General features: G+C 42.0%; 1 protein-coding gene across 4 annotated transcripts in view; it reads right to left on the bottom strand.

Moving 5' to 3' along the window:
* The window catches only part of LOC149262980 (Holliday junction resolvase MOC1, chloroplastic-like), a 388,021-nt gene that overhangs the window by 306,489 nt on the left and 62,004 nt on the right, over window positions 1-19,528 (bottom strand). For all 4 annotated transcript variants that reach the window (XM_089425574.1, XM_089425571.1, XM_089425562.1 and 1 more), the window contains exon 2: window positions 16,464-16,569. In XM_089425574.1, the coding sequence (XP_089281700.1) occupies window positions 16,464-16,569 (106 nt within the window). The remainder of the gene's footprint in view (window positions 1-16,463; window positions 16,570-19,528) is intronic.

The following is a 19,528-nucleotide window of genomic DNA, read 5'->3' as shown; positions in this document are numbered from 1 at the left end:
CACAGATGGGATAGCAGATCCATTAGATGGATGTCAAGATGGCATTCCTCAATGGTGAGTTGGAGGAAGTATACATTGAACAACTGGAGGGCGTTGTGGCACACAGCAGTGAGACCCTCATGTGCAGGTTGAAGAGAACTTTGTACAAGCTCAAGCAGGCTCCCAAGGCGTGGTACAAGCGCATTGAAAGATACTTGCAAGGCATGGGCTTCGTGGACAGTGATGCGGACGCGAACCTCTACTACTTGGTGGTTGGGGGTGATGTGCTCATTTGTGTCTTGTACATGGACGACTTGTTTCTTAAAGGTTCACTGGGGCTCATAGAGGAGTGCAAGAGGGATCTTGCAATTGATTTCAAGATGAAGGATTTGGGGCTCATGCACTACTTTCTAGGCATGGAGGTGATCCAGGTGGATATTGGTGGCCACCTGCCTATTCCACTCATTGTTTTAAGATCCAATCAGCTCAGAACTAACTCAGCCAAGTTGGTCCAAGCCGGAAGAAAAACAAAAAATCAACCCGGCAGAAAATTCAGTTTGGTCGACCGAGTCAGTCATAACTCGGCCAACTCGGCTGGATCCGTAAGTACTCGGCCAAGTAGCTGACAGTGGCCAGTGAACCATAAAAACACGCCTTTTTTTATTTTATTTTTTTTCTAAGTGTGGGGGACTCCAAAGGGGTTTATGAATTAGTTTGCTAGTCTTTGGGGTCCATTCCCCTCTCGCAAACCCTAGTATTTGATCATATTGCCCTACTAAGGCTATGTTATTCATGGTAATGTTAAATTCTTAAAATAAAAGTGGCATTCACCTTAGTCTTCATTTTCATCCTTTTACTTAAATTTTTAACATTACCATGAAATGACTCAAGATGTTTGAGAGTGGTTCCAGCCTCATTGGATTTCATATGGAGAAAGTAGAATTTTACATTTCATTCAAAATCCAGCAGACTTATCAGTTTTTCAGGATTTTAGGATTGGGGGATTGAATTTTGTCATGTATTAGGGTATGGAACTCGTATTTAATCAATAGCACCAATCCCTCTATGTACCTTGATGTTAGTGACATTGGTTATCGAACTCCTCCGGGATTCGCTCCCAAACTGGGAGCTTCCAAAAATGTCGCTCTCGATCCCGTTTTCGCTCCTGCTCCCCGCTTTTGCTCCCACTCCCAAGTAACACTGAGCCAGATGATGTTGGCAACTCTAGCAGTAGCCAGTAGTACTGGTCACAGACTTTTGTTGTAGAGGCCATTTCTAGCCTCCTCGGTTATGTGTTTTTGTTTTGATCTCTATATCATCATCGTGTATGTATTGGACAGTGCACTGGGTGCCATTTTAATATAATGGATATATTCATGAGCCTACTTTGATCATATGTTGTTTTCTATCTATATTCTAATGTTGTGTGTTTGGAAACATGAATGAAAATATTTAAAATTATGTGTTTTTATAAAAAAATAAATATTTAATGTATTTTTTACAACGACCGAGTCATTGAAATCAAGCCAGCCGAGTCAATACCGAGTTGGAGTCGGAGTCGGAGTCAACCCTCGACCGAGTCGGAGTCCAAGTCCGAGTTTTAAAACATTGATTCCACTTGAACCCTCACCATTGTTTCTTTCAATTTTTTAGTTTCCTTAATTGTAGCAAAATTTACTATTTTGGGCATTTTTTTCAGTTTTTGAACTTCTAAAGCCGTTTTGAGGCCCTAAACGACGTTTTTTTTAAACAGGAAAACGTGAGTTATTTATTATCGAAAGTTATAGTCCTCAGATAGATCTTTCTAACGAGGTATTGTGCGCATCAAACGGAGATTGTATGCCAAAGTTACGACCTCCAGAAATTGATGTACCAATTTAACCCAACAGGACCCTTAGTTTGGCGCTTCATCTCTTAGGGTTAGGCTTTTGGATGTTTAGAGTTTTCCATTGTTTCTCAATAATAAATAAGGCCTTCGAGCCTCATTGTAACACAGCTCGAAGGCATGTAGCTGCCACATTTCTTCTCAGAGATAAGCTACCATAGCTCGGGCTAGTTTATTTCCATTCTGTATGTAAGCATATTTCAGTTCTTTATATTAATGAAATGAAGTTTTATTTATGTTTCATATTTGTGCTTATCTTTATATATGTATTCTATTACATTCCTGCATAAGTCTGGATCAATGGTATCCGAGCAGTCTCTTCTTTCACTATTTTTCTTTGCATGTCCCCAACAAGGTCAAGGTATAAGGAGTTAGGGCTCGAACAGGTTGAGCCTTTGGAAGACCAACCTCGCAAACCCCAACGACCTCCCATGAAAGAAGAAAAGAAAGACGAGGGAGCAGGAGATCCCTTCAAAATATTCCTCGAAGAAGCCCTCGAGCGAGAGAGGAACGCAATGATGGACAACTTTGCCCAGATCCTTCGGCGAATGCCCACAAGCATCTTCATCTGGCAACCACTCTGCAGGAACCACTCCCTTCAAGGTACAAGTCAACTTTAACATTCCCATATTTGAAGGCTAGATAGATGCAAACGTCGTAGATTGATGGTTAAATCTGTTGGCAGGTTATTTTTCGGTTCACAATTTTTCTAATAGGGAAAAGATTACTTTTGCACTCCTCAAAGTCGCCCCCCACGTCAAGAACTGGTGGGAAACCTACTGTGAGCAAAAGGACGAGAGGGAAACCTCACTATTTTTAGTCACACAGACTTGGAACTCTTTCCGAGACACCGTCAAGGAACAGTATTACCCTGTCGGGAGCTATGAAGATAAGTACATAAAGTGGACCACACTGCGGCAGCGAAGGGACCAATACGTGTTGGAGTTCACAAATACTTTTCACACCCTTTGCATGAAGTTGGGTATCAAGGATTCTGAGCGACATCTAGTACTCAAGTATCACGGTTGTTGGCACAAATACATCCAGGACGAGATGGACTTCCTGGACATCTCGTCGCTTGTCGCTACCTACCGATACGCTGTCAAGATCAAGTATAAGTTTAAACAGAAGAAGCGAGACTTTGGATCTACAAATCTAAAGCAAGGGAAAAGCGCCCCCAAATCGCAGAACAGAGGACAAAGCCAAGGCGGGGTGACCCAGGACAACCCGTCGAAGCCGCAAGCAAAGAACAACATCACGAAGACAAAGAAGGACACGAGAAAGTGGTGTGAGTTCCATAAGAGCACAAATCACAACACAATTGAGTGTTAAGCCAAGAGGTCGTCAGTGGCCGACCTGAAGGCTTCAGAGTCAGATGCATGTTCCGACTCTAAGTCAGAACCTGACAAGGGCAATGACAAAGGCAAGCAGATTATTGATGAGGAGCCTAGTGTCACCGTTGCCACCACCAAGATCCAGAAGATTGAGCCCGAAGATCTAGAGAAGGGGGTACGGCTCTTCCACACATAGATGTGGGTAAAGGGTTCTCCGTTGCAGTTCATTGTCGATAGCGGAAGCCAAAAGAACATCATATCAAGTTTCAACAGAGCTCGTGAAGTGGTTGGGCCTACCGACCACACCACACCCGCAGTCGAACTCCATCAGGTGGCTTCACCAAGGACGAGATGTTCGCGTCAGCCAACAGTGACGCCTTCCCTACAACATCAAGCCCTTCACAGATGAAGCATTGTTTGATGTTGCTCCTCTTGAAGTTTGTGATGTATTATTAGGCCAACCATACTTGTGGAAGTGTCATGTTGTGTATGAGTCTAGGCCTCACATTGTTATTATTTCTTTGGGCAATAAGTTATACAAGATATCGAAGGTAGCACTACCTATCGCCATCTCTTTGATCTTTGCGAAGCAATGCAGTAAGATCATTTCCCAGACCGGGAAATTTTTCTTCCTTATGATTCGCCCTTAGGGCAAGAAGAAGATTGTGGCCACCTCCACGGCCTTTGGACAGGGCTCCTCCGGATGTCAACAAGAGATGGACAAGGTCATGGAGGAGTACAGGGACATCTTCACCTCACCCACAGGGGTACCCTTACACTATCAGGTCAAGCACTCCATCAATCTGACCCCGAGTGCACTGTTACCCAATGAGTCGATCTAACGATGCTTAGTTCTAGAGAACGATGAAATCAAGAAGCAGATTCAGGAGCTATTACCGAAAAGACACATCAGGCCAAGTTCATCACCCTGTGGGAGCCCGTGTTGGTACAAAAGGACGGGACCTGGAGACTCTATATTGACTATCGAGCTCTAAATAAGATCACTGTCTGGAATAGGTATCCAATCCAAAGATTGATGACCTTCTGGACCAGCTCAAGGGGGCTAAATATTTCAGCAAGATTGACTTAAAGTCCAGTTATAACCAGGTACCAATCGAACCCTCTGATGTGTGGAAGACTGCCTTCAAATCCAAGGAGGGCCTTTTCGAATGGTTGGTCATGCCTTTCAGGTTGACGAATGCTCCCGCAACCTTCATGAGGTTGACGGACGACATTTTGCAACCCTTCACCAACTCATACATGGTAGTGTATTTGGACAACGTCCTGAACTTCAGCCAGTGTTGGGAAGAGCACCTCCAACGTTTCGATAGGTCCTCCAAACCCTACGACAACACAAATTGTGTGTCAATTTGGAGAAATGCACTTTTGCTATGACCCAGGTTCAATATCTAGGGTAGATCATTGATGAGCGGGGTATGCATGTGGACCCAGCCAAGATACAAGTTATTCAAAATTGGCCAGCCCCAACCACTCTAACAAAGCTCCGCAGCTTTCTCAGTCTTTCTAATTTCTACCACAGGTTCGTGTTGGGGTTCTCTCATATCACTTGGCCCTTGAGTCAATTCACCAAGGGTGGAGCGAATGCAAAGTTCTTTTGGTCTAAATCCCGACAGAAGGCATTTGCCGAATTGAAGCATCGTCTCTGCTCTGCACCAGTGCTCACATTACCAGACCTGCATTACCAGACCTGCAACAACCATTTGAGATTGAGATAGATGTCTCTGGCTATGCTATTGGTGCAGTTCTTACTCAGCAGGGGCATCCAGTGGCATATCACAGAGATACTTTCAAACACAATCTGGAAGTATCCCACCTATGACAAAGAGATGTATTTTGTTGTGCAGGCTTGCTGATAATGGAAGCATTACATTTTGGGGAATGAAACAGTCATCCACACAGACCACTGACCCTTGCAGTTCATACAGACACAAGGAAACTTGCAAAACGGTCCCCATAGGAAATGGTCCACATACCTGCAACAGTTCCATTTGAAAATTAAGTACAAGAAGGGAAGCACCAATAATGTTGCAGACTGCCTCAGTCGACCACCGATCATGGCCCCGACCACTATGCTCGACTCTTGTGGACACGAGACTTCGGAATGGCCACATCTTTACAAAAGTGATCCAGAATTCGGCACCACATATCAGATGCTCATGGAAGGTAAGCAAGTTCCAAACATTCACCTCCAGGACGCGCTATTATACCACCTGGGACACCTCTGTGTTCCTTCAAGCAAGCGTGCCAAGATGATTTGCGAGGTGCACTACAGTCGGATCACTGGACATTTTGGGATAGAAAAGATAGCGGCAGTGTTGCAGAAGTATTTTTATTGGCCAAACCTTTGAAAGGATGTTGGGAAGTACATCTAATCCTGCATTGCTTGTGCCACTGCCAAACCTCCAATCAAGAAGCAAGGTCTGTATACTCCTTTGCCTACTCCTAGCTGGCCCTGGGAATCCATCTCCATGGATTACATGTCAGGCCTTCCTTCTACCAAGCATGGCAATGACTGTGTTTTCGTGGTCGTCGACAAATTCTCCAAGATGGCCTTTTTGGTGGTCTGCAAGAAGATTATCACAGCAGAAGCCACTGCCAAACTCTTCTTCGAACAATCCATTATCTCAGATCAAGACAGCAGGTTCCCAAGTGGTCAAGCCTCTGGTCGTTGTTAGATACCAAGCTCACTAAGTCCACGGCCTTCCACCCCAAACTGATGGCCAGACAGAGGTCATCAACAGGATAATCGTGTATATCCTGCACATGTACAACTCAAAGCATCCACGCACATGGGACAAAAGTCTCCCCTATGTCCAGCACAGCTACAACAGATCTCTCCACAGCTCAATTGGCCACAGACCATTTCAGGTGGGACTGGGATTCCAGCCACTATGTCCCATTGATGTTGCCATACCACTTGCAGCTACTCGGGCAGATTCGGCTCATGTCCAGTTTGAAGCCGATAGAGCTAACAACTTCATTGAGCACATTCAGCACATCCACCAGCAGGTCCATGACATATTAGACAAAGCAAATGCTAAGTACAAACAGCGTCATGACCAGCATTAGGTGTCACACAAGTTTCATGTGGGCGACAAAGTTTGGTTACATTTGCAGGAGTGCCTCGTTGGGGCCTACCGCAAGCTTCACCTGCCCCGATATGGACCTTACACCATCACTAAGGTTGTAGGGTACAATGCTTTTGAACTCAGAATTCCACCATTCCTTGGCCTGCACCCAGTATTCAATGTGGACCGGTTGCGGCCATACTTTCTGCCATTGTTGGACACATCAAACATTATTGAGCAGTTGACACCAACAGAGCTCAACCCAAGCTACATCGAACAAACCACAACTGATAGGATCATGGACAAACAGATCAAGAACGCTCATCAGCAAAAGATCCAACTGTATCAGGTTTTCAAAACTACCCAACTCCTGCACCAAGGCAAGTGGCTCACCAGGGACTAAGTTCAGCAAAAGTTTCCCCATCTCATGGAGGCACTCAACGAAATGGGGACCACTACTTCCTAAGGGGGCAGGACTGTTCCAGGTGGATATTAGTGGCCACACACCTATTCCACTTGGACCCCCACCATTGTTTCTTTTATTTTTTCAGTTTCCTTAATTGTAGCACAATTTACTATTTTTGATAGTTTTTCGGGTCCTGAACTCCAGAGTCGTTTGAGGCCCTAAATGATTTTTTTTGGAAAACGGGCAAACATGAGTTTGCAGTCGAAAGTTATAGTCCTCGGATAGATCTTTCTAACGAGGTATCGTGCGCGTCAAACAGAGATCGCATGCCAAATTTACAACCTCGGGAAATTGATGTACCAATTTACCCCAACGGGGCCCACAGTTTTGATGCTTCATCTCCTAGGGTTAGGTTTTTGGATGTTTAGGGTTTTCCATTATTTATCAATAATAAATTAGGCCTTCGAGCCTCATTGTAAAACAGCTTAGAGGCATGTAGCCGCCACATCTCTTCTTAGACATAAGCTACCATCGCCCAAGCTAGTTTATTTCCATCATGTATGTAAGCATATTTCAGTGCTTAATATTAATTAAATAAAGTTTTATTTCTATTGCATCTCCATGTTGATGTTTATATCTGTATTTCGTTGTGTTCCTGCATAAGTCTGTATCAAGAGGTGTGCTAGACAGATGGACAGATTTTCCTTGGGCAAGGGAAATATTGCATCAAAATCCTGAGGAGATTCGAGATGGAGGACTGCAAGGCCATGTCTACACCCATGATCACGAATTGGAGGAAGGTAGACACATCCAAGGAGTGGGATGTAGGCCCCACTTTATACATACAGTTGATTGGCTCTCTCATGTATTTGGTCAATACTTGGCCAGATATATCCTATGTAGCAAACTCTCTCAGTCAGTTCATGGTGGAACCGAAGAGAGTGCATTGAATGGTAGGTTGCAGCCTATAGCTAAACATGTGCTGAGATAATTGCGCGGCACTATCGAGTATGGGATCAAGTATGCTCAAGGTGATGGTGTCAACTTGGTTGGATATACGAATGCAAACTATGTAGGTAATACAATGGATCAAAAAAGCACTTCAAGGTGTTGCTTTAGCATGGGATCAAGAGTTGTTTCTTCGTACAGTAAGAAGCAGAGGTATGCGGCACTGAGTTCTGCAGAGGCAGAGTACATAGCAGCGAGCATGGCTACGTACGAGGTTATGTGGCTTTAGAAGCTGCTAGTAGCCTTGTTTGATCTGATGTTGAGACGATAGTGATACACTGCTACAATCAGAGTTGCATCAGGTTGTCAAAGAATCTAGTGTTTTACGACAGGTCCAAGCATATAAACATCATATACCACTTCATCAAGGATTGTGTGCAACGCAGGATTGTTCAGCTACAGTATATACCCACAGATGAGCAGGTAGTAGATATACTGACGAAGGCTTTGGGGAAGGCAAGATTCGTCTTTTTCAGGGACAATATGGGTGTTATGTAGAACACCTTCCTCACTAAGACGAACTTATGTAGCTCATATAGGTGTTCTAGTCTCAGATTGTATCTATGAGGCTAAGGAACACTATGGATTAATTTTCTCCAATACCTAGAAAAAGTTTCTAAGGAAAAGTGCCTTAATTAGAATTAATTAGCCTGTTTATTAATTTTGCTAAGTTTAACTTAGGGAAATGGCTTAATTAATCAGGATTAATTGAGGTAAATCAACTTTCCTCTAGTGGCTTCTATAAAAGCTATTTTTAGAAGTCAAGATGATCTTAGTTGTCGATTGAGATTAGATTGTGGTCGTCGATTTCTCAATGAGAGATTATAAAAGGAAATCGACGGGGCTTTTGGAAAACACATCAGTGAGAGATTAAGGCACGGATTTGCAGTGATAGCAAGGGCACACTGATAGCATTAAGGCACTAGTAGATTGAGATCAGCAGTGATCAGAGACAGGATTGTCGGATAGATTCTTCATAGAGATTTCGAGAGATTATTGGAGATCGATTTTTTCAACAGAGAGGTCGAGTTTCCTAGAGCTGCAAGTTGCTTTAGAGATGCCAAGATTCCCAAAGGTGCAAGTTTCTTTAAAAAGGTCACGTTATCAAAGCAAGGAGATAATTTGGGAGAGTGATCGATTTGCATAGGGCGGTTGATTTTGCCAGTCAGAGTCGAGTTCCAAGGAGGCCATGTTAATTTTCCCATCAGTGCGAGTTTGCCAGAGAGGGGCCGAGTGCCAGGGTTGCATGTGTCACTGATTCAAGAGCCAGAGGGACGTCGAACTGGATCAGAGGGGTTGAATAGTCTCCAAGGACCCAAATCGACTTATAGAAGTGACTGGAATAATTTTCCGAAGGTTTGCTAATTTACAGCAAACAGTTGTAATTTCTCCATCACAGATTTTGCTGAAGAATTAATAAAGATACTAATCTACAGAACTAGTTTTCCCTTCAAGGTTTTTTCAGGGACAATTTGTCCCAAATTATCAATGTTCATCATTTGTGTGTGCGCAATAATTTCTCAATTCTTGTGGTTTATTTATTTTCCGTGAAGTTGCAGTTGTGTTTTATTCAATACTTGCTGCAAGTATTTCGCAGAAGACAAGTAATCAATTGATAAGAGAATAATAACCAGCTAACTGCAGCAGCTTTAAAAATTTCACACTTGGTTACGTAATGGTGTTACCTCCTTAGGTAGGAGTGGTTAGTAGATGACCCTATTAGGTGTTCTCTACCCCCAAAGGGAAGTGACATGTCCTTGATCCACCCTTCAATCGCTAGGTGCCATGTGAACAATGACGGAATAGAAGAGAAAAAAACTCCATGTCTAAGTGCCATCGTCAAAGGCACCAGCTATGATGGAATACCTCATCTTGGGTGTATAGATGTGAGGATGGAGCAATCGTGGATGCATGAGTTACCTCGACCTTTGTTTTTCCACCCCTCTATATTGTCTTTTACTTTTTCTTGATTTTTCCTTGTTTTACTACTCGTAGCTCAAGGAATGAGAGTTTGTTTTGTATGATGTACAGCAGTGGTCACCCCATTTAGGATGGTGAAATTCATCACCCATCAGGGTTATGGGACATGCAAGGGTTCCTTGTCTTCAATGAGATAGGGCAACATTGGTCAAGGAATCGGATGATGGCCATATGATAGAGGTAGAGCTCATACTTGACTTTTGCCCGCGTGTTAATTTGTATGTCCTTGCCATCTTTTGCATTTTTATTTTTCTTTTATTTTTTTTGTGGCCATCATATGCTCTTTTCTTTTCTTTTAGTTGCATCAACCTCCCAAGGTGCATTTCCAGGCCCTACCCAAGGTATGAGGATGTGTGAGTGTCAAATCCCAATGAACCAATGGTCAGTTGACCCGAAGAAGGGAGGTGGAATAGGGGCTCATAATGTAAGATGGAAAGTGGTAAGTATGGAATAGGGAGAGATGGGGCTATGTTATCTCAATCATGGTTTCCCAAGTAGTGCCCCTTCCTAAAGCCATGGGCCATTAGGGGAGGTCCCACTAGACTAGGATTGAAAATTAACCCCCCATTTAAGGTGAGGGAACAAGACTACGGCCAAGACCCTTCTTTCTTCCAAGTTACTCCATAATCCATGCCAAAATGCCCAAATACAAACAAGCATAAGCACCCGATTGCAAAATGAATAAAGTACCTTTTGATCAGAAGCCCACCTTCCAACATGTGCTCTTAACAAATGGGCGAGGAAACATATGACTGATGCAAGTGGCAGAGATATGAATGGCACGTCACACAGCTATAAGGTGGCTATCAAGGGTTGTTGACTGCCAGTTGGAAGAGAAGAATAGGAGAAATGTTTATTCTAGGGGGTCACTCACATTTGGTGGGTAACATGGTTTTTTTCTAAGGATAGATAGTTTAGTTATTTAAGTGACTTAGAAATAATCTTTACCATTGATCTTCAATATGTTTCTTGAAGGAAGATTGAGGATGTTTCTAGAGGGGACATTGGGGTTAGGGATTTGGACTCAATGAAGATTATAAATGGAGGTTAGCAATGGAGGTGAAGACACAATGAAGAGCACAAGTGTGTGAGCAAGTCACCATGAGAGAGAGTGATTTTCTTTGCAATGTGAGTAGCTCGATGACCAGTGTGCAGAGAAGGAAGAAGTGTGAGTCGGTTTGAGCGAATCCAAGAGGGTCGGGTTGGAGGAGATTGCAGGGCTGAGTTGCCGGAAGGAGATCGTGTTTGTCTAGAGGAGGCCAAGTTGCTGGAGTGCTGGGGTTTTTCCAGTGCGCATTAGTGACAAGGCGCAGATCGAGTTGTTGGAGAACACAGATCTGATTGCTGGAGGCTGATTTCTTCAAAGTGATTTCATCTGGAGGCAGATTTCCTTGAGGTTGATTTACCTAGGCCAAATTCATTCTGAGGGAGCCGAGTTGCAAGTTCCAGATTGTATTTTTCCTTGTATCTCTGTGGGTCAAAAACCCAGATTTTCCAGATAATGAAATGATGGAGAATTGTTTGTGGGTTAATTAATTTTGCAATGTGTGATTGATCTCTTTGGTTTATTTCCGCTGCATATTTTTTATTCTAGAAGTTAAAGATACCAGTGATTTTATTTTCGTTGATTCAGTTATTATTTGAGTAAATAAATAATAAACTGGGGATAAATTAAATTGCCGGGATAAAATAAAACTGGCTGGTATTAGAAATTTAACATTATTAACATGGAAAGGAATATGACACTCCCAAACTTTACACAAGACACCCATTCCTATCATCAGTGGCACTTATCCTGCTATTGACAAAAAATTTCATCAGCATGAAGATTGGGGAATGATTTACAGAATTCCTCAACACAGTGTCCAGCCAAAAATCCCTGCATATAAGGGTGGAGGAATCCTTGAGGAAGGGCTGTGAAGCATCCCTCACTTTTGTTTTTTGGATGGTGGTACTCCCTCCTTTGCTGAGTAGCTATCCAAGATAGCAAAAGCTAGCACCCAGGACAAGTGCAATGATTATGCATATCAGACAGCTGAACTTCTGATAATAAAACATGCAAAAAACAATATATATTTGTTGCCACTATTACTGAAAAATATTCAATAATCTCGTCACAGACTGAGGAACATAAATAGAATAAGAAATTGCAGTGGTGGGAGTAGAACTAACTAATATTAAACTCAAAATTCCCCAATAAGAATAAGATGTGTAGCTGAATGCAAAGATAGTGGTATCCAAGGATGTTGACACAAGATACTAACCACATCATAAACTTAGAAAGTAGAAGGAACATCTAGGAACTTCAAATGAAAAAGAAATACAGTAAAATGTCGCAAGACTGAATAGAGAGAGAGCTCAACAAAAAGTTCCATCTATTAAACAAAATCATCTCCAGAATGGAGTTCTTTTGTAAAACATATTAGCATCTGTCCTCGGAAATATAAAATCACAGTAGCCTAAGTAAGAAACACGGAAACTAGATTGAAATAAAAAATGCAGCTCAAGTTGGGGAAGACACCTCCACATAAGCAACTGAAGAAATTGAAAACAGGAAACTGATGATCCGTAGTTCCTATACCCCTAACTCTCCGTATAAAACCTCCGACCAAGAAAAAACATGGGTAAGCTGTAGGAAGGGGGTTTTCCCTAGGATGGGAAACTGTTAGAATAAGAATGCAACAAAAATAGAGGGAAAGAAAGAAAGTGAAGAGGGAAAAGATTAAGTGATGTTTGTGAGGGTTTGATGAGATCGAGCGACAGGCAGATCTTTGAAATGCACAGTAAATTCGATCTTCAACTTTGTTTCCACTGAAATAACCAAAATCATCTATGTAACATCTGCAAAAACACCTGTTACAAGTTATTAAACCCAACATTCCAGACTTCTTCAAGATGACTCAATCTTCAAGGGATCACAATGCAATGATAGAGATAATTTGTTTACTGATAAAGAGGGTATTAAATATTGAATGAGAGCCATTTATGAGTAGTGAATGAGGTTGGCTCACTTTTCATAAAACCTACTATCTTTCATTTGAGCCAAGATGAATGGTATTCTCATGTTGACAGAGCCGGCTTATATTGGCTTCCAAGTATTACTAAGTTTGAGCCCATCATCTCTGTTTGGCATATTGCTGCACTTCTCTCACCCTTCTTATGTGATGTTCTCTCACAATTAATTTTGCATTTTCTATACAAAGATGAGAAGTGTTATGCAAGTTGTTCCAAAAGGACTGATTTTCTGCAATAACTAGCAAATATCACTCATATCACCAGAGGTCTCCATCACAAGTTATGTAAGGCCTACACCATTACGCTATGATGCATAACTATCTATTCAGAACCTTAGCTTATGCTTGACAAAATTTGAACGACACCTTCAATGGTAACAGCACTTCACATGATCAATGAGACAGTATTCCAGCACCTTAAGCAATCATGCTCTGATACCAAATGTTGGGATTAAATAGGCACAGAAATAAATCATTTAGACGTATAAGCAAGGGACAACAGGAGTTTCCAGTGGAGAAATCCCATGAGGGGGTAAATCTAAGCAATCATTCCATTACATGTGTGTATCTTCAAATTTACGATAGGTTCTGTAACAGCAAAATCTTGCACTTCTAGAGAAAAATTCCGAAGCTCAAGTGTGAGAACCAGTACACATCAGAGGGGGCCATGGTCACCTCACCAAACCTCTCTCGCTTGTGGCCAGCTCTCCTCTAGCTCAATGGGTATTCTCCCTGTAGATCCTAGAGATCTAAAAACCAGGTCACACCAAGTCAAGATCTCAATAAAGCTTCTACTTCACACACCACCAATCAACTGATCTGATCAATCAGGCCTTAGGTGGAAGATAGGATTACTAGGTTTCTTAGAGTAATCAGGGTTAGAGTTCAAAGGGAATGTCCCAAAACATCATAACTACAAGATTCTTAGATTTCTCAGTGGTCTTTTTATGATTTACAAAAAAGGGATAAAGTAATGGAGAATGAAGGATCAGTATCACAATTAATGTAGCACTCACAACATTCAAAATGGAATCTTTCAGCTCACCAAAGTCACCTAGGACTTGCACCTGGCCCCAACTGAAAATGCAAACACAAACACAAGTAGAAGCAGCCCACAAGCAGGAAGCATGTCATTGGGGAGACTTGAACCTTGGTGTAGACATTAATAATGACCATTTTTCACTGACCATGGAAGCCCCCAGTGACAAAAATCAAGCATTCTTGTTGATCTTTGATCTGAAAATCACCCTATGAGTGATCTCAATTAAGAATTATTAATTGAAGGTATTACAGACTCATGTGTTGGTGTGTGTCTATGTTATTTAGGCAACGGATCGATCAGATTGCAAATACACAGACACTTGAAACGGAAAACAGCAGAAAAACACAGTAAGCAAATACAAGAACACAAGAAATTGATAAGGAATTCACCCTATCCTCCAGGGCTACATCTCCGGTCAAGCTCTCAGTGATGGTTCTTGAATTCACCCTATCCTCAGGGTGGTTCTTGAATGCCCCAAGCCACTAGAGTGCACAGACTCTTTCCCTTTACCAACTTCTTTGACCTTTCTGGTCTTTAATGGAAGGAGCCCAATGTGGTGCTCAGTCCTGACAGATCCTCTCAGAGATGGCTTGAATCTCTCAAGCTCTCTAGTGCTCGACGCTGCCTTTGGTCAGCTCGGCCCTCTGTCTTCTTCCTGCTTTTTGCTTCACTGTCTTTTCTTCATTTTCTCTATCTTCTCCTTTTCGTCTCCGTCTTCCTCTCGGTGTTCGGTGTTCGGTGTCCGGTGTCCTCTGCTTTGTCTGTGCATGGCTTTAAAACCATTCGTTCTCATGGCTGTTCGATTCCCCTTCCACCTCCGTCGGATCGCCTGCTACAGCTTCGCTTGGGGTTCCCTGTCTCGGAGTCATCATCAGTCTCACAGGGAGTGGCCACTTGTCCTCTTGCAACTGCGCCATCTTGCTTCGTCGGTTCGGTTTTTTCAATTACGTCGTGGAATGAGTCATCTACCACCTTGGCAGTCAAATCGGACGTCAAATTCTTATACATTGCGGCTTAATCCCCTGTCGATTCCGGCTTTCCCATCGGGCACGATCTCAGCCATTAGATCTGGATCCTCTACATCCAACGCCATTCGCTCATTTCGTGTGGTTGACTTGCTTGACCGTTAGTACGCGATGAGTGGCGGTTTTCTCTCTCCTCCGCCTGCCACGCGTTGGGCGTTGAGTGGAATTGCTCCTTTTTCGCCAAAACTGCTTACCGCCCAAAGGTGCCCCCGATAAATACCGCCGGTTTTTAGAGCGCGGGTCCCGCCTTTGCCTTTAGCTTTTTTCCCTACGGTTTCCCGGCTCTCATGTGACCGAGCGCTCGGGGCCTCTCCTTCTCAAGGGGTTTTGCCTAATTGCACATCAAAAACTGCCTCCTTTTCCCGATCTGGGCTTCCCAAGGACTAGTTTTGCCTCCTGCGCAGTCTCTATGGGCCTCAGTCAGCGTGCTTTGACCGAGGTCTTCGTCATTCCACGTTGGCTGCTAACTGCCACTGTTTAGAGGTGTTTCCGATCGAGGCTCTTAATTATTTGAAGTCGAAGTTTTGTCCCGATTTGATACAGTCATGGTTCTTTGATTTTTCTTCATGGATCCAATTCGGATCAATCTTCAACACTTTTGGCCTCACTAGTAGCTTTGTCATACCATTTTCAACTTTCATAGGTTTTTTGCCATTTTCTCTTTCATTTTCTTATTGGAGATTGTTCTTTAACAACATTGTGGGAATTCAACTCCCATGCTTGATCATTTGGGCCTATGCTCATTTATGGAAACCTTTGTTTGCTTCATCAACTCCAAAGAGGTTTGTTTTAAAACTTGGTTTTCTTGGAGGCTACCACTCTAGAGGACTATCCGTTGCCAGTTTGTGTACTTCATCACAGTCACATTGTTGTCAGCTAGAATCATGGTTGTTTTCCCTACCCAATTAAACTTTCTAGGGGAAATATTGAACTGTTTATTTTGTTTTTTTGCTCCACATTTTAAATGCACATTTACTTGGTCAAATATATGAATATACGCCTTTAGTGACTGAAATGTGCTCTCAAATGGTTTTCTATCCATCTTAACATTATGGGGGTGGGAATGTTAGAGATTCTCTTTATTTGGAGTCTTTTTACTTTTAGTTCATGCTTTTACGCATGTTAATTTTATAGTATACTTTAATTATGTCTATCTCACTATAGTTATGTCGCTTTTCTGTTTTTACCCACTGTTCTTTTAGAAATAGTAGTAGACAACATACATTTTGTGGGTGAGTGTGGGCATTCTACTACAAATCTCATATTGTATTTTTGGGCAAATTTTTGTGTTTTCTTATGAAATCACTATAACACAGAATATGGTGACATAAAGTTCAAAATTATCAGTCAGTTAGCAATTAAGAAAAATATGAATATATAAAAAAAAACAAGTCGTTATGTAAGGAATGGGATAGAAAAAAATTGTATTCTCACCACTCTTAAAAGCAAATTAAATATTTGTTTTACTCAAACCTACCAGTACTTTAGCCTGGTACTCTATGACCGCATTATATTTAGTGGAAAAGGGAAGCTTTTCTATACACCATACAAGAAACCCAAAAATCATCAACAATGCATCCATAAGATGTGATTTTAATAGGTTTCATCAATCATGAAATAAAAAATTAAGAACTGCAAAGAACCCATGGTTCAAAATAGCAAAGCCCCAATGCAAAGATTAAACTCAAAGGCATATAATACCAGCTGGAGCCCCCAAGTTACGTAGCAGAGAAACAATAGATCTGGCATCAAGCCTTCTACGAACCCTCTTGCCAATAAATACTTCTACAGTAGGTGCATCATAAACCTGTTTGATAAAAATGTAAAAGATAAATCATACTCCTTAATAAAACTAGAGGTAAGATTGCTCTGTCCTTTATGAACTACATAATCAAATCATGAAGAAAAAAAATTGGTACAAAATAAACAGAATACTGACTTATGATTGATATCAAACATAATTTAAACTTCTCCGGAAACTGTGTACCTTTCCCTCGTGAATCAATTTGAGAAGAATACAGAGAATATAATAAGTGATCACTTTAGAATCTGTGTTTCTGTCACTCAAAATGTCTTACCAATAGTCCTAAATATGTCAAGAACTTATATAGATTTATATTTAGGTATTTAACTTTTAATTCCCCATTACCACCCAAGATTACACCCTTTTTAATCTCAGTGCCAACTCTGAGATGGGCCAACTTCACTTTACAAACAGCTAATAGGACCATAGAATTCAGATCTGGATTTTGTTTAGCAATCTTAGTACCTCCTAATTATCTGCTGTTTACACACAATGTACAACTGCGTATGTTTTCATATTTGCCATGGAATCTCAATTTCAGTAAGCATACCAGCAATATTGGATTGAAAGAGTATCAACTAGCTAGACCAACTGGAAACTTTGTGAGGATAGTTGTTAAACTATGCAAACAAGTGGAGCTAAAAAGGGAGAAAGATAGGTAATGCAGAACTGTTTAAAGTTGAGGCTGTGAATTCGGACTCCTGCATCATCAATAAGGGGATAGCTTGCTACTTTTAAACATGTTCTCTCATAATCCCATTACTCTTAATAATATTTTGCCAAAAATTAAAAAAAAAAAAAAAAAGGGCTTTTGTTGATATCATAGAAAAATAAGTTTCTGCTCTTGGAGATAATGTTGCTGATACTTTTGAAATAAGACACCTTAATTGCATCCTTTTTCATCCATTCATTGATTGTTCTACTTTCACTTGTGGATAAAGACCCCTCTTTGGGGAGATTCAAGCTAATTTAGGTAATGGGGCATCTTTTGGATACTTTAGTGGTGGCTAAGGAATTGTGATAGAGGTTGAAGAAATTGTTGGGCATGGAGCCTGATTATCTTCCTAATTGTTTAGAGGCTTTGTTTCAGTCGTGGTTGAATCCCAATCGCTGACGAGGGGGTGTGGGGTGGCAGCGCCCCCAAAGGAAAAATTAGATGAAAAATTGCCTTCTAAAATATTGTAATTTCGTAATCAATCTAAGCCATTCATTAGGTGGAAGATCTGACTATAGAAGCTATGTTAATTTAAGGTTTTTGGCTCTGGAAGGCAACCCACGGTTTATATGAAGGAATTGTATTGCAGTTGTGTAATATTATTCCGTGCAAGAAAGAGAGAGGAGACTATGAGAGAGTGAAGAGGAAATTACAGCAGATTTGTTGTAGGTTGTATCTCTTCATTTTGCTGGATAATAGAAAAGGAAGCACTGGTTGTTTCTTCGCGGATGTAGCTCAAATTAAGTGAATGATCTGAAAATGAGATCTTAGATTACTTTTTAAGGTATTACAAACTCATGTGCATGGATTTGACTATATTACTTAGTGCAACGGATCGATAAGATTGCGAATAATATAGACAATGAGCAGATAGAGAAACATAATAGACAAACACACATAACACAGCAAGTTTAATATGGAGTTCAGCCAAAACTCTTGGGCTACGTCTCCTGGTCCAGCCTTTAGTGGCGACCTCTCTATTATGTCTTCAAGAGCAAAGTTTTACAAAATGTGAGCTCAAATTGAGTCTCAACACAACAGATACAAACAACAGGAGTTTGCTTGAATCCCTCTAGCCTCTCTGAGTACACAAACTCTCCCTCTCACTCTTTGTCTCTGTCTTTGCTCTGTCTCAGCACTGCTTGCCTCTATCTCTGTCATTTTGTGGCTTTAAAGCCAATCAACGTTGTCTGTTCGTTTCCTCTTCTGGGCTTTCTAGCTCCCGGCCTCTGTCCGCTCAAATCCCCCTCTAAGCGTTAGCAATCATTGCTAAACGCCTTCGGGGATGGTGGCCACCTGTTCTGTAACGTAAGGGACCATCGGCGCCCTTGAAATCCCAAAAATGGCCGTTCTCTATTTACACTGAAAAATACTCTAAAACACGGGAAAATCCGCCCAAACGCGGTTTATCGAACCTGAAATATTATCAATTCCACGCCATAATCCCTTCGGATCCGTCTTTGAGCGTTATCGCAAATGATCGTCAATCCAACAGTTATTATCGATTTCGGGTGGCTTATGCGCCCGGAGATTACCCGCCCGAAAAGGGTGGTTTTCTCTCTCCGGCGCCTAGCCACATGGCGGCCAGTGTATGGGCTCGGGTGGAGCCCAGCCAATACCACTTACTGCCTAAGGCCCGCCCGAAATCCCGCTCGTTTCGGAACTCAAAACATATATCGTTGCGTATATAAACCCTTTCGGGTCCGGATTCATCACATCGGGCGCGTTTCCTTTGCATTTCGTTTATTTAACGAAAATGCGAAATACACAGAAAAACCCGTTTTCCGGAACTCAAAACATATGAAATTTCATCCATAATCCTATCGGGTCTGACTATCGCAGTCGCATTTGTTATCGGCCCCGCTCCATTGCATTGCTCTGATGCGATATTGCGATATTGCAATCGTACATCGCATAGTCCCCGGGGCTTTGGTAAGCGCTCCTTTGTATTTTGCTGATGCGATATTGTGAGTTAACCTGGGTCGTCGATCTGCGTGCTTGATCGACGGTCCTCGTTGACCCGCGCTGATCGTTGTCGCAACTTTCACATGATTGCCTCCGATAGCCTCCGCTTGCCATCTCCGATTGTGATATGCCGATCGGATCTAGACCGTTGATCGGCCAAATCCAACGGCTCCTGTGCGTCGTTCTTTTGACATCCGATAGGCCTGTTTTCCATTGTTTCTTCATGTTTTTCGCTCCCAATAATGTAATCCGCCTTTTGTGAAGGTTTTCCTTTTGCGATAG

Source organism: Pinus tabuliformis, chromosome 6 (assembly GCF_031772625.1).
Source record: "Pinus tabuliformis cultivar Carrire ecotype Pingquan chromosome 6, CPIR1, whole genome shotgun sequence".
NCBI classification, from domain to species: Eukaryota; Viridiplantae; Streptophyta; class Pinopsida; order Pinales; family Pinaceae; genus Pinus; species Pinus tabuliformis.
This window is presented reverse-complemented; position numbering and strand designations above follow the sequence as displayed.